At 40.2% G+C, this 25,750-nt stretch overlaps 1 protein-coding gene across 4 annotated transcripts in view; it reads left to right on the top strand.

Annotated features, from left to right (window-relative positions):
- Positions 1-25,750, top strand: part of LOC124607155 (folliculin) — a 163,792-nt gene that overhangs the window by 103,198 nt on the left and 34,844 nt on the right. For all 4 annotated transcript variants that reach the window (XM_047139367.1, XM_047139366.1, XM_047139369.1 and 1 more), the window contains 2 exons: positions 1,253-1,365; positions 15,400-15,677. In XM_047139367.1, the coding sequence (XP_046995323.1) occupies positions 1,253-1,365; positions 15,400-15,677 (391 nt within the window). The remainder of the gene's footprint in view (positions 1-1,252; positions 1,366-15,399; positions 15,678-25,750) is intronic.

The raw sequence follows: 25,750 nt of genomic DNA, 5'->3' as shown, positions 1-25,750 counted from the left end.
GTGTGGGTGGGAGGATGCAAACAGCCTGTGTGGCATAACAGGCACTGAGGTCCCTCAAGTCATGCTGTAGAGAGTGTTTGACAACTGGATGTCCCTGAGGTAAACAGTTCTTCTATGACCACCAGTTTGTTTTGGGGCACCCATCATTACCCATTGGCTAAACATGTTCTACACCATACAGGCTGTTTAGATCCTAACTGCCACTTGTTCCCAAGCACTCTGTAGATGGGGAAATTGACCTCCAAACCGTCCTTTTATCTCAACAACTTCCTTGATTAATCTCCATTAACTCATCTCCTGCCCCCCACCACCACCACAACCTTTTTTTTACACCATAAATGAATGGCAAACAAGTGAACAACCAGACTGTTCAGTGTCATTCATGCATCAGCAACTGACACTGAGAAACACTGCATTTTATCTGACAGCACACAATATAATTACCAGTACTGAACAGATGGGTTGATGGTATGCTCTGCAGTGTTAATAGGTGTGATTTGCAGACATGGATATCTATACTCAGTTTGTTTTATGAGGTGCACTTATCACATTTCTGTGCTGTTTGGTATCGATTGAAACAACTTATGCAAGTGGCACATAGTGTATTACCAGGATATTTAAATACTATAGTCTTCTGTTTATTTGTAAAGCTGTTTTTTTGTTATTTTTGGGAAAAATATGAAGAAAGACAGCCACTCAGTATGTAAAACTGTTTATAGGCACGTAAAGTGCAGGCAAATTGAACATTGCGTCTCAGCTTTTAAACTTGCATCTTTTTCAGTCAAGTTCCATGAGATTCTCTCTCTCTCTCTCTCTCTCTCTCACACACACACACACACACACACACACACACACACACACACACAGAGAGAGAGAGAGAGAGAGAGAGAGAGGGAGGGAGGGAGGGAGGGAGGGAGGCAGGGAGGGAGGGGGGGGGGGTTGTTATATTTATTTACATTCTCTTAGTGTTGTGGCCAGATGATTTTTCGCTTCTGAATAGGTATGGTCAAAGTTATGGAACAGCTGAATATGCATATGCTACTTTTTCTATTACCAGGAAAATATTTTAATCAGATTGGCAATTATTTAAAAAAATAAATTGATAGTGCAGGAAAACAATTGATTTTTTCCTCATATTATGAATCATTAAGTGTTCACTGATGATAATACAAGATTTTTTTACTTAACTTACTAATTTACTTGTCTACACCATTGATGTGATTAAGAACCTGCATCATATTTTTATTTTTAGACTTCATTGGTGGTTTACGTGGCTCCTTAAGTCCGGAACTAGTTATATGGTGGAACGTGCTATTGATGTTCTTCCAGTTAAGGATCCAACACCTGCCTGGGAACAGCAGCATGGTAAGTAAATAATAACTGGTACTCTGTAATTAAAGCTATTTGTTTTTAAGATAAATTTGTTGAGCTACTTTGTAAGGGAGGAAACACATGATATTTGACTGAATGTGCCCTCCATCATATAGAAATTGCATGTATCAGAGGTCAAACATAAAAGCCATCAAGAGAGGGCTCATAAAACAAGTTGTTATTTTTAGTGCCAAACATTTACGTATATGAACTGTCATATTTCAACAGTGAATTAATGCATTTAATGTTAAACATTGTTTTCCCATCAGTAACAAACACTGATTAAGTCATAATTTATGAAACAAAAAGCTACTTCTGAAGTTGGATAACTACAGGTTCCATAAATCATTTGAGTGATTTTTTTTTTATGAAAATGATATGGAATAAGCCAGTTAACAGAATATGTGTACCTGGTAAGTTACAGTGGGTGGCTACATGCTGGCCATTTACATGTTCCTAAAAGTCAGTGACCCACATTCAAATTAATGAACATATTATTTTTTAATCCTACTCTGCTGCTGTACTTAAAACTAGTTTCTTTTTTCTACATTCTACCAGTTTTTAAACAAAAACTCGTCTATGGCATAGAAAAATCTCACCAGACAAAATGAATTTAGGTTATATTTAAAACTTGCTTTGCTGCCTGTCAGTCATTTTATGTTATTGGCAAAATGATCAAAAAAGTTTGCTAATTTATATTGAACTCCTTTCTCAACCAAAGACAGCTTTAATAATGAGTAATAAAGGTCATTTGCTCTGTTAGTATTGTAGTATAGTAGATATGGACATTGCTACTCTTGTCAAATTGTGGTGGACTGTTTATGGCAAATTCGTTTAGGAAATGTAAAAATAGTATGAGAAGGAAAGTTCCTACTCACCATATAGCAGAAATGCTGAGTCGCAGATAGGCACAATAAAAAGACTCTTTCAATTAAAGCTTTTGGCCATTAATATAGACACACACACACACACACACACACACACACACACACACACACACACACACACACACAAACGCAAGCGCGCGCGAGCAAATGCAACTCTCACACACGACTGCAGTCTCAGGTGACTGAAACCACACTGCCAGCAGCAGCACCAGTGCATCATGGGAGTGGCGGCTGGGTGCTGGTAAGGAGGAGGCTGGAGTGGGGACGGGGAGCAATAGAGTAGTGGGGGTGGCAGACAGTGTAGTGCTGCAGGTTAGACAGTGGCAGAGGAGAGGTGGGGAGGGGGGAAGTAGCGGAAAAGGAGAGAAATAAAAATACTGGATGTGGCGGTGGAATGACAGCTGTGTAGTGCTGCTATGGGAACAGGGAAGGGACTGGATGGGTGAGGACAGCGACTAACGAAGGTTGAGGCCAGGAGGGTTACGGAAACATAGGATGTATTGCAGGGAAAGTTACCACCTATGCAATTGAGACAATCTGAAGTTGGTGGGAAGGATCCATATGGCACAGGCTGTGAAGCAGTCATTCAAATGAAGAATATCATGTTGCCAGCGTGTTCAGCAACAGGGTGGTCCACTTGTTTCTTGGCAACAGTTTGTCGGTTGTCATTCATGCAGCAGACAGCTTGTTGGTTGTCATGCCTATATAGAATGCAGCACAGTAGTTGCAGATTAGCTTGTAGGCCACATGACTGGTTTCACAGGTAGCCCTGCCTTTGATGAGATAGGTGATGTTAATGACCGGACTCGAATATATGATGGTCGGAGATTGTATGGGGCAGGTCTTGCATCTAGGTCTATTACATGGGTATGAGCCATGGGGCAAGGGATTGGGAGCAGGGGTTGTGTAAGAATGGACGAGGATATTGTGTAGGTTCAGTGGTTGGTGGAACACCACTGTGGGAAGGTTGGGAAGGATAGTGGGCAGGACATTTCTCATTTCAGAGCATGGCAAGAGGTAATCAAAATCCTGGTGGAGAATTTAATTCAGTTACTCCAGTCTTGGGTAGTACTGAGTTACAAGGGGAATGCTCCTCTGCGGCTGGATGGTGGGACTTCGGGAGGTGATGGGAGACTGGAAATATAAGGCAGGAGATTTGTGTATGTACAAGGTTGGGAGGACAATTATTGTCAGTGAAGGCTTCAGTGAGACCATTGATCTATTTCGAGAGGGACCGCTTGTCACTGCAGATGCGATGGCCACAGGTGGCAAGGCTGTATGGAAGGGACTTCTTGGTATGGAATGGGTGGCAGATGTCGAAGCGGAGATATTGCTGGTCATTAGTAGGTTTGATCTGGATGGAGGTGCTAATGTAGCCATCTTTGAGGTGGAGGTCAACACCTAGGAAAGTGGCTTGTTGGGTTGAGTTGGACCAGGTGAAGCAAATGGGGGAGAAGTTGTTGAGGTTCTGGAGGAAAGTGGATAGGGTGTCCTCACCTTCGATACAGATAGCAAACATGTCATCAGTGAATCTGAACCAGGTGAGGGGTTTAGGATTCTGGGTTTTTAGGAAGGATTCCTCTAGATGGCCCATGAATAAGTTGGCATCGGATGGTGCCATGCGGGTGCACATAGCCATACCCCAGATTTGTTTGTAGGTAGTGCCTTCAAAGGAGAAGTAATTGTGGGTGAGGATATAGTTGGTCGTGGCAACTAGGAAGGAGGTTATTGATTCGGAATCCATTGGTAGTTGGGAAAGGTCCGAACCACCAAGGACTGGAGCAGCTGAATTACATTCTCCGTCAGGGTTTCAATTACCTCTCGTCGTGCCCTGAAATGCGAAATGTCCTGCCCACTATCCTTCCCACCCCTCCCACAGTGTTATTCCGCCGTCCACCAAACCTTCACAATATACTCGTCCATTCTTACACAACCCCTGCTCCCAATCCCTTATCCCATGGCTCATACCCCTGTAGTAGACTTAGGTGTAAGACCTGCCCAATACATTCTCCGACCACCACCTACTCCAGTCCAGTCACTAATGTCACCTATCTCATCAAAGGCAGGGCTACCTGTGCAACCAGTCATGTGGTCTACAAGCTAAGCTGCAACTACTGTGCTGCATTCTATGTAGGCATGACAACCAACAAGCTGTCTGTCTGCATGAATGACCAGCGACAAACTGTGGCCAAAACACAAGTGACTATCCTATTGCTTAACACACTGCCAAACATGATATTCTTTATTTCGATGACTGCTTCACAGCCTGTGCCATATGGATCCTTCCCACCAACACCAGCTTTTCTCAATTGCACTGGTGGTAACTTTCCCTGCAATACATCCTACATTCCCATAACCCTCCTGGCCTCAACCTTCATTAGTCATTGTCCTTACCCATCCAGCCCCTTCCCTGTTCCCATTCCAGCACTACACGGCTGTCATTCCACCAACACACCCAGTATTTTTATTTCACTCCTTTTCAACTATCCCCCCCCCCCTTCCCACCCCTCCCCTGCCCTCCAACTAACCTGCAGCACTTCACTGTCCACCACCCCTACCGTACTATCCCTCCCCCTCCCCCTCCCCACTCCAGCCTCCTCCTCACCCACACCTAGCCGCCACTCTCATGATGCACTGGTGCTGCTGCTAGCAGTGTGGTTTCAGTCGCCTGAGACTGCAGTCATGTGTGTGAGTTGCATTGCCCATGTGTGTGTGTGTGTGTGTGTGTGTGTGTGTGTGTGTGTGTGTGTGTGTATTGTTGACAAAGTCCTTAATAACCAGAAGCTTTAATTGAGAGAGTCTTTTTGTTGTTCCTATCTGCGACTCAGCATCTCTGCTTTATGGTGAGTAGCAACTTTCCTTCTTATAATATTGTTACATTCCGTCCTGGATTTTCCCCTGTTTGATTTTTGTTTAGGAAATGTATGCATGTATTGTGAAGGTGCAATTAAAATGCCTTCTCTTTGAAGAGGTGCCTACAAGATGACTGCAGGCAGAAACCACTGATTAGTCTTGCTGCTTGCTTTTGGGCAATTTGTTTCCAAGACTAGCAATTATACAAGGAGCTAAAGTAGTAGAACTTAATTCTTTGAGCAATTCAGTAATATATTTCTTCCAGTCAAGTTTTTATCAATGTGTACATCCAAAAATTTGCACATACTTCTCTGTTTATCAACTCCTTTCCATGTGCTACACCATTTACTAGTATGACTTATTTTTTGTCCAGAACTGAATGTAATATGCTTTCTCAAAATTGGGGAAGAAGTCATTTTCTTGTTGCTTCTCTCTAATTTATTATAACACTAGTGTGCAGAAAGTACCAATTTTGCTTGATGAATGTTAAGTGGGACTCCAGTCCTTCCATCTTTCCTCCATTCATTCATTGCGTTCTGTAGATCCCATCAAGAAGGAGAGCCATCAGAATTATAGAACAAGTCAAAGTGCACATTAACATAGATCATGACAAAAGACTTGAAATGACTGGATGCAACATTCATAATTTCCACCAGAAGTATGATCTATTTCTCATTTCTTGCCATGAAAGAAGAAAGCGGAATAAAACTTGCACCCTCTTAAAATGCTCCATGACACATTCACCAAGAATGTGTCTTTCCCATTCTGTAATATTCAAGCTAGATGTAAAAGAGATTGAGAGAGAGAGAGAGAGAGAGAGAGAGAGAGAGAGAGAGATTACAGTCTGTATCTAAAAGCGATGCCTGATTTGAAAGAGAGAGGGCCCTGTACTGTGTCCGTGTCCTTCCCAGGTGTGCTCTTGTAATTTAAACTTCTTAAAATGTTATTTTAGTGCTTTTCTAAGACGTTCAAAAGTGTGAATACAATGCACCAAATAGGCATAGTTTTACTTCGCTTGAACCGCACCAGGAGTTGTGTTGTACCACATCTCAAAATTTGCGGTTCTGATTTTTTTCATCAGGAATACCGATGTGTACCATCATAAATCAAGCACTATCTAGAAGTAGCCACTTGTAATGATAATCATAAACTTCCAGGAATCTTAAAAATGTTAGCTCTTGAGCTTAAGTCATTTCTGACAAAGGAAACGAGGAATGTGGACCAAGCACATGAGAACTGTACTCAAGAAAAACATTTATAATGACAGGGCAAATGAACCACAGCTTCCATCTAAAGCGAACATTTCATACGCTAATAAGAGATTGAGACAAATCAGTAGTGTCTCCCAGCTATATGGCAAAAATAATATTTTTTACATATCTTAATGAGAGCATTTGGGACTGGTGAAAGATAATTTAGTTGTCTCGGTGTACCAAAATACATTTCTTTCAAATGGTGTGGACAACTGAAGAAGGGTAGCATGGACACTGTCACTAAATGGAACTCTTTATCAGTCCATTAAATCAAGCACAGATAGCACCATGTACAAATATGTCAAAATGTTGACCACAAAGAGATATCAGTATCTTCTTTACACAGCAGATATGGAAATGAGGCTACATGATAATTTGCCCCATACAGACTCTTTCTGTGCTATTTCTCATTATGAAGGGTGCTTCTGTGATTAACTGAAACATGCAGAAATTTAACAGATTCATAAAAAGTATATAAAAATGGCATGGGGAAGAATAGACTTATGCACAAAATTGTCATAGACATATGCACAAAATTGTAGACTAATATTCAAATGCCAGTGTGCTGCAGGATCCTTGAGCATAGTCTAAATTTAATTATAATTGGTTTCCTATAGGGTTAAAGACTTCTGTGCATAAGTCAGCATGGAGTTAGAAAACACTGTTTATCTGATTGTGCAAAAGACAATTTACTCTTTTCACACACTACAGGGCACTAGGCAGATTATATGTTCCTAGATTTGTGGTGACTGTTGACACTGTATGACATAATGGACTGGTAACAAAGGTTCAAGTATACTGACTATATTTTAAAATATGTAACAGGCTTGAAGATTTCATAAGTCCTAAAATTCAGTACATTTTGTTTGACACTGATTGATCATTAGAGAACATAACATGAGGAGTGCCCCAGGGAATGAGATAGAAATGTTTCTGTTCTTCATGAATATAAATGAACTGCCAGACAACCTGGGCAGAAAATTCAGGCTGTTGACTGATGACTCTGATTTGTACAGAAAAGTGTCATTGTTGAATGACTATGGGGATTCAGGATGACAACATACATTCTTTTTGGAGGAATGGATGCCAGCTTGCTTTAAATATGGATAAATGTTAGTTGATGCAAAGATGTATGGGAAACATTGCTGTCATTTTTGATTACAGTATTAATTGTATGCTGCATGACTTAAATAATTAGGTGTATTGCTTCAAAACAATAAGAAATAGAATGAGTGCATTAGGTCAGGTGTTGAGAATGCAAACAACAGATTACAGCTGATTGGGATAATTCTGGTAAATTGTGCACCTATAAACAAGTCTGCTGACAGAACATTGTGCAAGCCATTTTTGAGTATTGCTCAAGTGTTTGTAATCACCACCAGGTTGGATTAAAGGAACACCCGGAAGAAACTCAGAGACATGCTGCTAGATCTGCTAGTGAACAGTTTAATAAGAGTTTTGTGGAAATGTTCCGTGATTTTCGGTTGGTATCCTTGACAATCTTGTGAAAAACTATTGAGGAGGTTTAAAGAACCAACATTTATGACAAAATGCAGAATGATTCAGCTGCCGCCAACATTTATCTGACGTAAGAGTAGTAAAGAAAATTATAGGAATAAAATTATAGGAGATTAGCATTGAATGGAGGCATACAATCAGTCTTTCTCCTTGCTTTTGCAAGTGGAACAGAAAGGGGAACAACTAGCAATGATACAAAGCACTCTCTGCTATACTCTGTACATTGGTTTGCTGAATATGTATATAGATGCAGGTGTCTCATTGTTACTATTTTTCTCAAAATATTTTAAAGAGCTGCAAGTAATCAGATAGAAAGTTATAATTCATCACACTGCAGTTACCCTATGTAACCAAAAGTTTTACAAAAGGCTTTAACAAACCTTATTCATATCATTGAAAGCCATAATGCTATAAACAATGACTTGCTTCACCTTAAGCATATGAGGTATGGCTTCTAAGAGAAACCCTCTGAGCTAATTATCATTGCATCTAGCTGACAGAAATCAAACAATATTTGTACACAGTGGCAAAAATTACTCTCAGTTGAAAAGACCTACAATTAGGAGATCCCTAAGATTTATTACCATGTTCACTAGCATTTTGTATTTCATAAAGGATATACCATGTCTAACAATCCATTCCCTCAAGCCAGTAAACACTAATTAATTGAACACAAAATTAGTTTGTGGACATTTCAGTTGGCATCAACAGAAGCAGAAATGTATAGTATTACTGTCTGGGAACCAAGGTTGTAGATAGGCAGCACCTATGTTGTTTGTTGCAATAAACTGAAGTCAAAAAATATACTTATCTTGAATTTCTAGTTGCTGTCAATGTAGGCTCGACGTATTGTTCTGTAAAAAATTCAGTGTATGATCTCTGCAGAGGCCGTACTCTTGACATGGTTAAGAACAAAATATACTCATGGTAACAACGATTATTAAAAATAAGTTCTGTCAGTAATAAGATTTTGTTCAATTACCTAAAAGTGTGATTTAATAAACTTCTAATCTTTTCAAATAAACGCTTATTATTATTATCCACTTTTCTTATATTTCTCTATGAACATATGCAAACAGTTCTTGAATACAAATGCCTTCACGCGTCATAGAATTTCAGTAAATACATTTTACCTAGTTAGAATGGAGACAAGTCCCTGACTTGACTCTCCAAGCCTGATTCCCTCCATTCACATAGATCTTTCCAGCTCTCCCTAAGATTTATGAAGTTACATTTTGACAGTACAAAGAGTTTGTTGGATGACATTGCAGTAAGGCTGCGATAACTTTTGTGTGGGAAATATTATTTGGAATACAAACATATTTTGTAAAGAAGAATGTTTAGGTAATCTTAATTACAATTTCTATAATGGGTTTTTAATACTCTGTGTACTGCCAAAAGTAAGATTAATTGCCCATAACTGACAAATCAAACAAAACCGACTTCATTGGATAATTAACATTTCCAGAGTCGTAAAGAAATTGATTTTCGTAATATAATGGTAAAAATGCAATATTATAAGTGAAATATCAAACAGTTATTGACAAACATCTTAATAGTCATGAAAATTCCCATAATGAAAATAAGTTTTACAATTACACATGAACATCATTACAGTACGAGTGATCGAATGGTTCATTTGACACCGCTGTATTGTGTTCCATGGTTGTGTTGGTGCAGACCAAAGTAAACATTGTTTCTGGTCTGCTAGCACTAAATGCCATTGTACAACAGTAGTGTGTGTTTATGCTCAGTCCTCCTTTGTGCAGTGTTGCATGTTGTGTTGTGTTGCATGTTAAGTTTCATTTTGGAAATTGGAGTGGACATACTATGATCCAGAAGAGTGCCTCTAGAAAGTACATAGTTCCAATTACAAAAATATTAAAATGAAGGAGGACTCACCCTAGAAAGTTATTATGCTGTGTAGCACCAGCAGCAGTGATGTGGAGAAGAAACTTAGTCCTGTCATATTTCAGTATGGATGTGAGAAAAGAAAAATTGAAAGGAGCAAGAAACTGGCAGTGGTACTAAATATCTGTGTAAACCAGAGTGATACAGTTTTGGTTGTTTACAGTCCTTGATGATGTTTGGGAACCAAACAAAACAAAAGACACAATCAAAAAAGATGTAAACAAGATTATGCTTATGTTTATTTGTATTCTGTACTTTACATTGATATTCAGCTGTAATTATTTTGCCATGATACCACTCTGTGTGGACTTAGAAAAGTAATTTACAAATTTGTCATGAATTTATTTGTGCTTGAAGTTCCCTGTGGTATATTTGGGAGTGCAGTAATAGATGATACAGCAGTATCACGTCTCCATACCCTTGGGATCACTTCACCTGTCTCTAAGCAACAAAAATTGAAGCTTTCTTGTGAGCTGTGATAGCTCCTTGACTAAGCATTTCTCTTTAAGAAATTATTTAAACACACTGCTGTCATAGTGATAGTTCATGCCTTTTCAGGTTGCAACAACATTGGTTTTCGGAAGAACAAAACACTGAGGCTGTAATGTTGTTGTTGTTGTTGTTGTGGTCTTCAGTCCTGAGACTGGTTTGATGCAGCTCTCCATGCTACTCTATCCCGTGCAAGCTTCTTCATCTCCCAGTACCTACTGCAGCCTACATCCTTCTGAATCTGCTTAGTGCATTCATCTCTTGGTCTCCCTCTACGATTTTTACCCTCCACGCTGCCCTCCAATACTAAATTTGTGATCCCTCGATGTCTCAGAACATGTCCTACCAACCGATCCCTTCTTCTAGTCAAGTTGTGCCACAAACTCCTCTTCTCCCCAATTCTATTCAATACCTCCTCATTAGTTATGTGATCTATCCATCTAATCTTCAGCATTCTTCTGTAGCACCACATTTCGAAAGCTTCTATTCCCTTCCTGTCTAAACTATTTATCGTCCACGTTTCACTTCCATACATGGCTACACTCCATACAAATACCAAAGATATTTTCTGTGACCGTCCTTGCCCTAGACAATTGGTAGTTTGAGCCTTGGTGATTCCCTTCTGGATACGGCTTCATAAAATTTTCTTGTAATGGGACAGCATCGTCTGCCAGGAATACATATGGTAGTGGCTTTGTCCCTCCAGGTGGCATGAGGTGAGAAGTTTAGCCTTTTTTGTGGGATTAGTTCACTTATAGAGGCATTCTTAAAAACACTTCCCTCTGAAATCCTTCCGTGGCAGCCAGCCTAACATATAAAAAGTTGTAATTAGCATCAACAACAGCAAGCACCATAATGCTAAATGACCCTTCGTAACTATAAAATCTGCTTCCACTAGTAACAGGGTGCTGTAGGAGAATATACTTCCTATCAATGGCTTCAGTTCATGAAAGTGGATTTTGGTGGCTCTCCTCCGGTCCTGGATATACTGGGTCAGTGTAAAAGAGGCGACACACTTAAATACAATGTACATCAGAAATTAGAACACTCTAACCTGCGTCTTCAACCCCCTTGTTAATCACAGATTAAGGACATTTATGCAACTATTGCACGGTGTTAGGCCCATCTAGAGTGGGAACAGATCGTTAACTGAAATCATAAACATGCAAATTATGTACAAAATAAATGACTGAAAGTGTAGGTACTTGCTCTTAGTATCTCTCAGAATGGGGAGGGGTAGGGGTAAATGGCCAGAAGTATTGTTGATGGTTTTATGGTTTTCAGGGATGCTGGATTTATAGGCGGCAGGCCAAATGATGCATTTTGGTTTCAATTTCATTCATAATTTTATATTTCTTGTTTCATATAAGTTTTTATTGGATGCTATATGTAGAAAAGGAATGTCTTTGAAGGAAGGTGCAATCAAAAGATAGCAAAATGAAAAAACAGCCTGGATAAGAAACCATGTTGGAGAACAATAGAAGACTAGTGATGCTGCGTGAGAGAACTTTTACATCTTCTGCTTCAGAGACTACTTCCAGTACTTGAGGAAATATTCCCAATCAAAATTTTAGAAATACTGTCATTAATAGTTGTGAAATCTAGATTTCTGAATGTCTTACTTAGTAATAGAATCAAAAAGCAGAATTTGCATGATTAGACCTTCAGTAAGTGGTAAAGGAAACCAAGGAGAAATTTTGTTGGAAAAGAAGTTAAATTTCAGAGAGAGGGAATAACAAATTTAAGGCTTGCTGTGGCATTGTAATTCTGTCAGACAATTAGAGCAGCTTTACAGAATGTATAGTGTCTTGAAAACGGGTTATAAGATGAACTTCCATAAAAGTAACACAAGGGTAATGGAATATAGTCAGATTTAAGTCAGATGATGCAGGGGAAATTAGATTAGGAAACAAGATACTAAAATTAGTTGTAGAGTTTAGCTATTTAGATAGCAAAAACTGACAGTAGCAGAAATAAAGATGATGAAAATTCGGACACAAAAGGAAGGAAAGCTTTTCTGAAAAAGTGCAATTTTCTAATGTCAAGAATAAATGTCATTGTCTTTTCTGAAAGTGTGTGTGTGGAGTGTAGTATTAGTTGGAAGTGAAATGTAGATGGTAAGAAGAACAGACAAGAAGAAAATAGAAGCGTTTGGAATGTGTTACAGAAAAATGGTGAAGATTAGACGAATAGGAAGTATAACTATTGAAGAGGTACTGAATTATTGAATCAAATTGGGAAGGGGAAATAAATGTGTTACAACATGACTAAACAAAAGGATGGGGCAATAGCACACATCCTCACGCATCAGGGAGTAATTAATTTGGTAATAGAGGGGAAGTGGGTGGTAAAAATGGTAGAGATAGAGACCAAGGCATAACTACAGAAAGCAGATTCAAATGGATGTAGCTTGCAGTAGTTGTCTAGATACAACATGACTTGGACAGTATAGACTAGAGTGACGAACTGCAACAAACCAGACTAAAGTAATGAAAGCTTCATAAATTAGAATCGCGTTTTATCTGTAAGGACTAAAGAAAGAAAAATGCCTCATAATTTTGACCTGAACTGAAAATTGTTAAGCACCTCAAAGTTCAACATTAGTTCAGGCAAGAAATATCACCAGAATAATGAATTGATATTATGATTGAAGTTTCTAAAACTGTTACGAATGAATTTTCCAAAAAACTGAATAAAATTGTCTGTGAAGATGATTTTGGCTTATCTCATACCATTATTAATATTCTAGTAAAGATTTTTCATGGCCAGTTTGATTGTTCCTTTATGAAATAAAATGGAAGAGGCCTTTCTGCAGACTGAAAAAAAACATTAATTTTATTTGCATATGATTTTATAATGTTAAACCTGGTATCTTGTATTACAACTGTTCATCTTCTTGGTCATAATGCCCATGTACTACAGAATTAAGAAAACTGTCTTCATTGTCCAGTGAACAGTTAACTATCTGTGACTAAGGATTAAAAGTGTCATGTAATACCTTGAAATTCTTGGGTGATATTTGTACTAGGAGACTTGTTTGAAGTGCAGTATTTATAGAAATGACAGCCCCTTATTTCTGAAATTACAGTCCAGGTTTATAAATAATATTACTCCTCACATCAAAATTAGGTGTTAAGTCACACCTGGTGGCTACAATATGTCCCTGCAAATGATTTAGCAGCAGGTATGTTGTTTCTTGGATAAATATTTTATCTGATCATTTCACCACAGTATGGAATCTCAGTAAGGAAGTCATACTGAAGTGAGAATGTATTAACTCTGCTGTTATTAAGCCGGTTGTATACATCCATGAAAGTCCCAGGAATGTGAAAACTCCATAGTTCTAGAAATATGAAAACTCCATGGTTCTGTTAGAATTTGCACTCCTCCTTTATTTGGAGGTCCATAAAAATGAACTCTGCTACTCCTTAATTTTTTAGGAGGACGCTGTATGTGATGGCAGCCAGATGTGTCTCTTATCATTCTGTTCTGTGCCCTGTTTTGGAGAAGGGCCTAAAAAAACAGTATTTCAGTGTGTGTGTATATGTGTGTGTGTGTGTGTGTGTGTGTGTGTGTGTGTGTGTGTGTGTGTGTGTGCGCGCGCGCGCGCACGCTTGCGCACGCGCGCGAGTGTGTGCATGTGTGTCCATGTCTGTATCTGTCTCTGTGTACACATATGGATAGTGTTGTGACTTGGCAAGACAGCCAAGCCACTAGGAGGTGAAGCTGAAAGGCACGCGTTTAAGCTCACGCAGGCTGGCGTGAGGTCTGGAACAGTTAAAGGATTTGAGTCTAGCAAATAAAGTACGTAGCTGTTGGAATACTTAACTTTAATCCATAATTGGTGAACATCGGTCTGACGGTACATGCATCACAAGATATATAGCAATTGATAATGGCGCCTTGCTAGGTCGTAGCAAATGACGTAGCTGAAGGCTATGCTAACTATCGTCTCGGCAAATGAGAGCGTAATTTGTCAGTGAACCATCGCTAGCAAAGTCGGCTGTACAACTGGGGCGAGTGCTAGGATGTCTCTCTAGAACTGCCGTGTGGCGGCGCTCGGTCTGCAATCACTGATAGTGGTGACACGCGGGTCCGACATATACTACCGGACTGCGGCTGATTTAAAGGCTACCACCTAGCAAGTGTGGTGTCTGGCGGTGACACCACAGATAGTACAATTGTAGTTAGTTGATAATCTCCTTGTGATGCAGTTTACTCAATAGGATCAATAATCTGGGAGTTTATTGAAATAAAATACAAAATGATGTTAAATATTTATCATCATATGAGTTTTTCACATAAATCTGTTTCCTTGCCACACACTTGCAACACTGGTATACAGTCTCTGGAACACCTCGGCAAAACCTTCAACTGAAATGCTATCGCATTACATTGATTCGTTTCAACACCCTTAAAATACTCCTACTTGAGGACAGATCTGAGTTTGGAAAAGGGCAATGTGATGCTGGGGCAGAATCAGGTGAAAATGGGGGTGGGGGATTGTTTGAGGACTGTTGTCCCTCTTTTAGCCAATAACTTATGCACAAGAACACTGCTGTGGGCCAGAAAAGACTAAAAAGAAATAAACACACACCATCACAGGTCTCACGTAATCAAAACAGATTTTTGTGAACTGCTACAGCAGTAACAAATTACTGTTAGTATAGGAAACTGCATTCTACATGGATCCATATGTATTTGGATAATAGGACCACTTTGTCTCGTGCAAAAATTAAGTCCAGAACTTCTGGAACCAACTGTGTGTAGTGGAAAATTGTAACTAATACTCTTGTCATATCCCTTATCAAGTATCTTAAAGTAATAAAATATAGCATTGTTCAAGGTTATTACATTAATGTTTATTTAAAGGTTTCTTCTATTGGCACAGTATGAACTATGAGCATGTTTTTCTTACCTATAATTTGCTGCATGAGTTTTCATTTCCTGCGATTATTGAAAAAATGTATGTCTTCATGTGATTCATGTAATAGAATTCTGTTGCCTTTGAATATTTCCTTACATAATATGTGCTTAAATATTTTAATAAAAATATTGTTTTCTGGGAATGTTAATATCCTTCATCTTATTGTCTCTCTATGTGATTCACATAATAGAGACAGAAGAAGGCTTCATGTTAGTGACAGCAGCCACACCTCCACAGCCGTCCAGGAGAAATGTGCCAGTTGAAAGAGCTGCACCTGCCTCAGCCCAGGAGATAGACGATGAGCTGAATAATGATGAGAGCAAATGTGTGTCAGAGCTGCGTGCCCTCCGAGAGGTCCTGGGCACGCAGTCATTCCTGACACTTGCTTATGCACTTATGGTTGGCTACCAAGTTGTTGTTCGTGGCCAGCCACGCTCTCTCGTCATATCCCTTATAAAGAATCTTAAGGTAATAAAAAATATTAAAATTGTTTACAAATTACTGTTATTAAAACAACAGTCCAAATTCTTGCAGACAAATCCTGCATGATTTCAACACTGGAAAAAATACAGTGACATAGTATCTTAAGTATGCTGTATGTTATGTAGGTCAGTAATGTAACATTAATTTCTGCCAGCATCTAAGAAACAACAACATATTTTTTTTTTAAAAAAATATGTTCACTTACATTTAGCATCCTTATTCAATTTCATTTTATTGTTGCATCTCTTTTTAGGGCAGTTAGTTTTTACTTACGTATACTAGGTCTTATTCATTAGTCGTAGCTAGTTTAACATTTTAATACATACATTTTTGAAAAATAATGTAATTGGATAAATGAAAAATCTACTCACCATGTGGCAGCACAAGGATGTGCATATTCTCCTGCTGCCACTTTGTGAGTATATTTTGTATCTATCCAATTACTTAATACATATACAGTAATACAACATTTTATCAGTAGTGTACAAAGAAGACAAATTACTGCACCATATGATATTGATTTCAAACCAAACTCAAAATATAGCCTACATCTGCCACAATTTAATTATCTACAACAACAATAATAAACAATTACTGATAATGTAATGTAAATGGATAGATAAGAAGTCTATGCACTGAGCGGTGCAGGGAAACACATGCACAAAAGGATTTAACTTTTACAAGCTTTCGGAGCCAGTGGCTCCTTCTTCTGGCAGTAGAGTTGAAGGAGAAGGAAGAGGGGTGAAGGAAGAGGACTGGAGAGGTTTAGGTAAAGGGGTAAAGTTCAGAAAAGCCACTCAGAACCCGAGTCAGGAGAGACTTACCACACAGGATTTTGGGAAGATTGGAAGTCTCCCCTGATGCAGAGTTCTGGGTGACTTTCCTGAACTGTATCCCTTTCCCTAAACCTCTCTAGTCCTTTTCCTTCACCCCTCTTCCTTCCCCTTCAACTCTTCTTCCAGAAAAAGAAGAAGCCACTGGCTCCGAAAGCTTGTAAAACTTAAGTCCTTGTGTGTGTGTGTGTGTGTGTGTGTGTGTGTGTGTGTGTGTGTGTTCCTCTGCTGCCACTTCGTGAGTAGAACTTTTATCTGTCAATTTAATTTTTTGTTTTACAGCAATGTTAGTTTTATTGTATTGCAAAAAGAGAAAAAAGTTTATAAAATCTTAATTTATTTTGAGAATATGACTAAGTAGTCTTTCCTGATGTAGTAATTATGATATTCTTCCTCAGTTTGCTGCCAGCTCCTAAGATCAACTTGACATAATGTGTCAACAGTCCGCCTGACTGCTGTCTTTAGATGAGCTATTGTTGCTGAGTCTCGTCAAGCTGATGCCAATACCATGAGCACTGATTTCATATACACCACAGAAAATGCAGAGCTATGTGGTAATCACTGATCCGAACATTCCATATGAAGTACATTACATTGCGAGTAGCACTGACAGCTTTTGGCACACTTGTTGTGCAATTTCTGTGACCTGTACAAGGTTGCTGCTTTGGGCATTGGTATTAGTTTGGTAAGGCCCAGCAATAATTGTTTTATCCAAAGAGGAAATATTATGTTTGATTAATTTTAGAATCTGACATGAACCAGATAGCCTAAAAATACAGGAAAGGTTTTGAAATATGAGGCTCCACTTGAAGTAGACAGATCACAACATTCTTCTGTATATGTTTTGATTTGTCCATACCTACATTATTAAGTGCTTGGCCTGCTCTAGTCAGTTTTGTGATTGCTGTTGATCAGTTGACATCAAGACATGTCACAGTAGGGGAAAGTAGAGTAGCAAGCAGTTAAGTGGTAGAGCTGTTGCTGTAGGCTGACAATGGATCAGTGATGCAGGAAGTGTGAATAGTGCTCAGAGAAGACTGTCCATAATGCTTATGCACATTCTACTCATTCAGAGATTTTTCAAGAAGCTAATTTGATCTTTGAGGACAATTCCCACTTGTGTTTCCCTTCTTCTTCAGTCACTGAAAGTAATGCTGCAGCATTATGAAAACTTAAGTAGATATAATGGTATGTAATGCTTCCAGACATAAAAACTCTCTGCCTACCTGCACCTGCAAATCTCATCACCCACTAAGACAATGTTAATGTGATGAAACTTCAAGGCGTCACCCTCCTTTACACAGAAGTAAAAGACTCATGATATCTTATGGCTTATGAATGAATACAAAAATTTGAAAATGGAGCTCTTCCTGTGTCTAGTATCCTGTATCCTGACTAATGATGGAAATTATGGAAATCACTAACCTCATCATGTGCTCCGTATTTCTCGTGGATACTTCCTCTTCAATGTGATTATAAACTGTCAGTTTCCTGCTCAGACTCAGTTCACTGTAAACACTACCCCAGTCTCATTTTTTCTGCAGAAAAATATTGTCTCCAATCATTACACATCTTTTTGCTCTCCAACTGTGCCAAATCCAAGATGAACGTTAATGGGAGTTTGTATATTAAAGTTTTCACAGTAGTCAGTGCAATAAAATCAACTCTGGTTTCTTCACACAGTGACCACTGTGTGTTTTCTGGCAAAGATTTTATTGCATTTGTTGTATACTGTTATAGGTGATGTCATTTAGAGTTTTCATTTGTTTCTTAAAGATAGAGTTACAACAAACAGCGTAAAAAAAAGGACAGCATGTACAATTTCTTGTATCCTCTTGCAGGTGGCATCATTGTCTAGAGTTTCCATTTGTTTCTGAAAGACAGAGCTATATCAAGCAGTGGAGAGACAAAAAAAGACGCCTTGTACAGCATGAAGAGTTATAATCATAATACAGTTAGATTTCCGCATTGAAACATAATAAACACTTACATATGAGAAAGATGAGCTTCACATACACTCCAGGAAACTGACAAATCTATAGGTATTACAATGAAATGGTATGGATAATAGAGCATCATTTGGAAGTCACAGGTATTGAACAGTGACACTTAGGTGGATACAAGTTAGTATCACAGCACTTTAGGTATAATATAAGGAAAGGTGGCGTGGCCACAGACTTAAAATGAATACGGCAGTTAACAGGTGTTTGAGAGTTGTACTTTTGTAACAGAACTGCAAAAATAGAAGTTTGCATTTCTGACAGTGTAAAGGTCGCCAACAGCAGATTTTTTAAACTTCATCAAGCAATTAGAGGGGATGTTGTGACTCAGCAGATAAGAATCAACCAACAAATCCATTTCTTATATCTCTGGCAGTGATTTTTTAAAATGGGAAATGCAAGTTACATGGGCGCTGGAAGTCCACAGTGAACCAGAGGTCTCCCTATAACAAGGTTGGTACGTCGGATCAACGGCCAGAAGAAGGCAAGGACATACCTTTTCCAATAGGACCATGCCTAGTAAAGCAATGTGTCATTCAAACCAACCTTTGTGTTGGTAACAGCTTATTTTTAGATGAGTTGACTAAAGTAAACAGAAGTGGGTGCGTGTTGCAATAGACATGTAGAGATGAAGTGGCTTGCACAGGATAGATTAGCATGGAGCACTGCATCACATCAATCTTCAGACTGCAGATCTCGACAACAAAGCAACAATAACAACTGTCCATTATGTATGTAAATATCATGGTGAGTAATATTGGAATGTCGGCCTGTTATCTGATAACACACGTGGAAAGTGTGGAATTATAATATTTTAGTTTTAGCTATTTGCATATCCCATGGATCATAATTGCAATGTCATCATGATGGGAAATTTGTCAGTTTACAACTACAGTATACAAATGACATGTATATTTCAGTATGGCATGTATATTTCAGTATGGGTTCATTAAGTATGCTTGAGAGTGTTACAGAGATGCTAATTCAATTCCAGTGGCAGGCAGTTGTAGAAAAGTGCCATACATTAAAATTTATATAAGCGCACATTGTAAGAAGAGTCAAACACATTTCATTTTCTCTAACAGTTATCTCAAACAATAATCAGGGTGGTAAATAAACTGTCAGTTGGCTTCTGTCTCAAGTTCTTTGGCTGACATTTGTTTGACGATTTTTTGGATGTCAAAGCATCACCGTCCATTCCTGGTTGCGGACTGGAGTCGAGGTCTTGGCTGAAAATTATATGTACCTGTTGTGCCAACATCTGTGGACTATCCTGTGGTCATTAACACTCTAGTTCTCCCATTGTTACCTGCAATGGTCAGTACAGGAAACCAGGATCCATTTACTGTGAGACTTTTCTCTATCTTGTTGAAACTATTGTCATGTTTGTGGATATCATGGCTTCTCTGAACAGATGGATGTAGTAGCTTTTCTTCAAAAGAAGAACTACTGTATCAACGAATTTTAGTATGTAGTCGGTCTCATACACGCCCTTCCACAGCCGAGTTCTCCATTTTAATACCACTCTCAAAGGTTATTATACATGTTATAGTTTACACTGACTTTTAGAATTTCGGTCATCGTGCACCATTTTACACCATCAAACACTTTTTCTGGATAAGCAATTCATATGAATGTGTCTATATTTTTAGTATCTCTTGCCTCCATTATCAAATCCAATATAAGAAATACAGCCAATACATCTTTCCTAAACGCAAACTGATAATTGTATAACACATCTTCAGTTTTAACAATTATGAAAAGGAAACCTTGCTACTCACCATAAAGATCAAACATTGAATTGCAGACAGGCACAACAAAAAGTCTGTTAAACAAAGCTTTTCATCAAAGCCATCTTCAGGAAAGAAAGGAAACCCTACACACAATCACACAAGCATGCGGACCTCACACACTTATAACCACTATCTCAGGCTGCAGTGGCCACCTGCAACCACTGCTTTGAACTGAAGTAGCAGATTGGAGTGGGGCAGGAAGTGGGAGGGACAGCAGGTCACAGGTGGGGGGAGAGAAGTGTGCTGTCTGGCAGAGCAAGCAGTACTAGGAGGCAGCAGGACAAGGCTATCTGGCACAGCATCAGGAGGTTGTTGGGTAGGGGAAGAGGAAGCAGGTAGTAGAAAAGAAGACAAGAGACTGGAAAAGACTTGTGGGTATGTTGGCAGTAAGTGGTGCGTATTGAGGGTGGGGGGCCTAAGGTGTGGGGAGGTGATGGGACAGAGGGTGCAGAAACTGTTGGGTGGAGGGTGTTGGAACATTAGGTTATCATAAGTCGAGGCCAGGATAATTTCATGAGTGGAGAATATGTTGTCAGTATGACTCCCATCCGTGCAGTTCAGAAAAGCTGGTGTTGGAGGGCAGGTTCAAGGTGGCCTGGGTTGTGAAATAGCCATTGATATCAACCATGTTTTGTTCAGCTGCATGTTGTGCCACAGGATGCTCTACTTTGCTCTTGGCCACAGTTTGGCAGTGGCCATTCATTCTGGTGGACAGCCAGTTAGTAGTCATACCAATATAAAAAGCTGTGCAATGATTGCAGCAGAGCTGGTATATGATGTGGCTGCTTTAACAAGTAGCCCGGCCTCTGATGGGATAGGAGCTCATGACAGGACTGTAATAGGAAATGCTGGGTGGGTGGATTGGGCAGGTCTTGCACCTGTGTCTTACACAGGGATATGACTCCTGTGACAAGGTATGGGATTTGGAGAGGCATAGGGATGGAATAGGATGTTGCAGAGGTTGGGTGGGCGACACAACACCACATTTGGAGGAGTGGTAAGGACCTTGGATTGGATGTCCCTCATTTCAGGGCATAATGATAAACACCACATTTGGAGGAGTGGTAAGGACCTTGGATTGGATGTCCCTCATTTCAGGGCATAATGATAGGTAATCAAACCCCTGGCAAAGGATGTGGTTCATTTGTTCCAGTCCATGGTGGTATTGGGTGATGAAGGGTACACTCCTTTGTAGCTGGTTCGTGGGAGTGGTGGGAGAATTAGGGCTTGTGGGGATATGGCACAGGAAATTTGTTTGTGGACTAGTTCTGGGGGATAGTGCCCGTTTGTGAAGGCCTTTGTAAGACCATCAGCATTCTGGGCAAGGAAGCTCTTGTCACTGCAGGTATGCTGTCATCGGGTGGGCAGGCTGTATGGAAGGGATTTTTTTAGTGTGGAAGGGATGGCAGCTATCAAAATGCAGGTACTGTTGGTGAGTTTAATGTCAACAGAAGTGTGGATGAAGCCATCAGAGAGAAGGAGGTCCACTTTCATGAAGGTGGCATGCTGAGTTGAGAAGGATCAGGTGAAATGGATGGGAGTGAAGGTGTTAAGGTTGTGAAGGAATGAGGATAGCATGTCTTTGACCCCAAGTCCAAATCATAAAGATATTGTCAGCAAACCTGAACCAGACCAGGGGTGTAGAGTTTTGTTAGACAAGGAAAGTTTTCTCTAGATGGCCCACAAACAGGTTGGCATAGGAGGGTGCCATGTGATTGCCCATGGTTGTGCCACGAATTTGTTTGTATACTTTCCCTTCAGTGGAGAAGTAGTTGTGTGTTAGGATAAAGTTAGTAAGGTGTATGAAGAATGAGGTAGTGGGTTTGGAGTATCAAGGACACTGGGAGCAGTAGTGTTCAGTAGTGGCAAGGCCATGGGCATGAGGGATGTTGGTGGATAGTGAAGTGGTGTCTACAGTAATGAGTAGGGATCCATGAGATAAAGGGATGAGGGTGGTGGAGAGTCAGTGAAGGAAGTGGTTAGTATCTTTGAAATGGGGGGGGGGGGGGGCTAGATTTTGGGCAATTGCTTGGATGTGATTGAGGGCCGAAATTCATTCAGTGGAGTCACAATAACCATCTACAATGGGGCACCCAGGATTGTTAGATTTGTGGATTTTGGGGAACAGGTAGAAGATGAGTGTATAGGGTGCCATAGGCATGAGGAGGGAAATGGATTCGGGAGAGAGGCTCTGGGAGGGGCCTAAGGTTTCAGCAGGAAGTGGCAGTTATGTTAGACTTCTGGAATGGGATCATAGTAGCAGAGTTTATAGGTGGAGGAGTCATCCAATTGACAGAGGCCTCTCACCAGATATTCACTGTGATTCAAAATGACATTGATGGAAACTTTGTCTGCAGGTAGGATGATTAGGTGAGGATCTATTTTGAGGCTGTGTATGACTGTCCTTTCTTCTGCTGGAAGGTTGTTGTTCTTAAGAAGGGACATGGGGAATAATGGTGAAGCCAAGTTGGAGGTAAGGTAATCTTGGAAGGTGACCAGGGGATGCTTAGCTGGGAGGGGAGGATCACAGTTTGATGGTGGTAAGAGCTGATATAGACGGGATTGAATGTTGAGATTAGGTTGGCCTCAGTTGGAGGGATTGATGGCAAGGAAGTGTTTCCATTTCAGGCAATAGGAGAAGAGAGTAAGTCTTTGACAAGTCCTCCACCTGTAAATTCTGTCAGAGTGATCCCATCCCTGAAGTCCAACATCATCTCCAATCTCTGCTTAAAGCCTTAGACCCTCCCCAGAACCTCTCCCCTACATCTGTTTCTCACCACACCCTATGACACCCCCCCCCCCCCCCAACCAACCTTCTACATACCACCCAAAATCTTCAAATCTAACACTCCCAGATGCCTCATTGTAGCTAGTGATTGTGCCCCCACTGAAAGAATTTTGACCCTCATTGACTAACACCAGCTCCAACTGGTTGGGCAAAATTTATCCTCAAAGGTACCAACCACTTCCTTCACCGACTCTGCACAATCCCCAGACTGTTTCCTTCCTGTATCTTACTCATCACTGTTGATTCACTTCCCTATACACCAACATACAAGGATGGTTTGAAAAATTCTTGGAACAGAATAGAAAAAAAGTACTTACATCACTGAAACTGTTTTTAATTTTCAATGTAGTTTCCTCGTGGATTAATGCACTTGATCCATCAATGTTCCAGTGCCTTGATCCCATCTCAAAAATGAGTTTCCTCCAGGCCTGCAAAGTAGTTGTCAATTCCAGCTCTCAATTCTTCGTTTGAAGTGAATCTTTGTCCACCAAGAAAAATTTTCAGTTTTGGGAAGAGATGGACGTCTGATGGAGCCATGTCAGGGGAATAAGGCAGGTGTGGCAACAATTCATACTTTAGTTTGTGTAATTTTGGCATAGCGATGGCACATGTGTGCGGGTGTGCATTGTCTTGATGAAAGATGACTTTCTTTCTTGCTAAACCTGGCCTTTTTTCACGTATCTTTTGTTGCAATTTGTCCAGGATGTTAGCATAGTATTCTCCAGTAATTGTTTGCCCAGTGGGGAGATAATCTATAAACAGAATCCCTTTCACATCCCAGAACACTGATGCCATGACCTTTCCTGCCAAAGGAATTGTCTCTGCTTTCTTTGGGGGCGGAGAATCAGCATGTTTCCACTGCTTTGACTGTTGTTTTGTCTTCGGGGCTTATTAGTGCACCCAAGTTTCATCTGTGGTCACAAACTGGTGCACAAAATATTGTTTGTTTCTCCTGAAATGGGCCAAACATTGGTCCGATATGTCCGTTCTCATGCATTTTTGATCCAGCATCAAGAGTTGTGGCACCCAATTTGCAGATAATTTTTTCGTTTCTAATTCTTCAGTTAAAATTTGATATATCCTATCAGATGACATTTGGCAAGCGTGAGCAATTTCACACACTTTCAGTCGGCAATCCTCCATGACCATTTTGTGCACTTTTGCAATGATTCTTGGAGTAGTGACACATCTTGGCTGACCACTGCACGGATCATCATCTGTGCTCTCCCGACCAAATTTAAATTCAATTGTCCAGTTGGCAACAGTTGAATATGAAGGAGCATAGTCCCCCAGTGTATTCTGGAAATTGGCAAGAATGTCCTTTGCTTTCATGCCTTTCTTTACAAAGTACTTAATCATTGCTCGAATCTCGATTTTTTCCATCTTTGCAAATCACTATGCAGGAACAACAACAGAGCCACATCACCACCACAGGTCTCTTCCAAGAGCACTGATGTGGCACTTGTTTACAGACAACAGTCCAATGAATTTCACGTGAACAACTCGTTTTGCTAGCACTGACTTCTCTTGGTGATTCCAAGAACTTTTCAAACCACCCTCATGCCTCATGCACATGGTCTTGCTGCTATCGGACACTACCTCTAGCAATGTCCTTTGGATTCCAAACCCTCTATCTCATTCCTCAACAACATTATTAACTTTACCCTAACACACTACTACTTTTCCTTTGAAGCAAAGGTGTACAAACAAATCCGTGGCAAAGCCATGGTCATTTGCTTGGCAACCTCCTGTTCTGACCTGTTTGTGGCCTATTTAGAGGAAACCTTCCTAGTCTACCAATACTCTTAACCCCAGGTCTGGCTCTGATTCACTGATGATATCTTTATGATCTGGACTCAGGGCCAAGACAATCTATCCTCATTCCTTCACAACTGCAACACTTTCTCTCCCATCCACATCACCTGGTCCTCCTTAACCCAGCATACCACCTTCCTGGAAGTTGACCTCCTCCTCTCTCACAGCTCCATCCACACCTCTGTCAATCACAAACAGAACCAGCATTTTGATAGCCGCCATCCCTTCCACACCAAAAGATCCCTCCCATACAGCCTGGCCTCTCAGGAGCAGTGCACCTGCAGTGACAGAACTCCTTTTCCCAATATGCCGAGGGTTTCACAAAGGCTTACAGACAAGCACTATCCCCAGATCTAGACTGCAAACAGTTTTCCCATGCCTTATCCCCAAACACCCCTATCATCCCACCACCCCTAAGAATCAGCATCCCCTTCGTCATCCAATACCTCATCAGACAGAAGCAACTAAACAACACCCTTCGTTAGGGCTTTGATTATCCATCATCATTCCCTAAAATGAGAGACATTGTACCTAAGATTCATCTCTTAAAGTGGTGTTCTGCACACACCCAACCTCTATAACATCCTAGTTCATCCGTATGCCACTCTGAACCCCAGTCCCTTGCCACAGGGATCATATTCCTGTGGAAGACGCAGTTGCAAGACCTGCCCAATCCACCTGCCCAGCACTTCCTAGTCCGGTACTGTCACAGGGTTATCCTACCTCATCACAGGCCGGGCTACCTGTTAAAGCAGCCGTGTCATATACCATCTGTGCTGCAATCATTGCACAGCTTTTTCTATTGGTTTGACTACCTACCAGCTGTCCA

Source organism: Schistocerca americana, chromosome 3 (genome assembly GCF_021461395.2).
Source record: "Schistocerca americana isolate TAMUIC-IGC-003095 chromosome 3, iqSchAmer2.1, whole genome shotgun sequence".
NCBI lineage: Eukaryota > Metazoa > Arthropoda > Insecta > Orthoptera > Acrididae > Schistocerca > Schistocerca americana.
The sequence above is the reverse complement of the archived record's forward strand: the minus strand, read 5'-3'. Positions and strand labels throughout refer to the sequence as shown.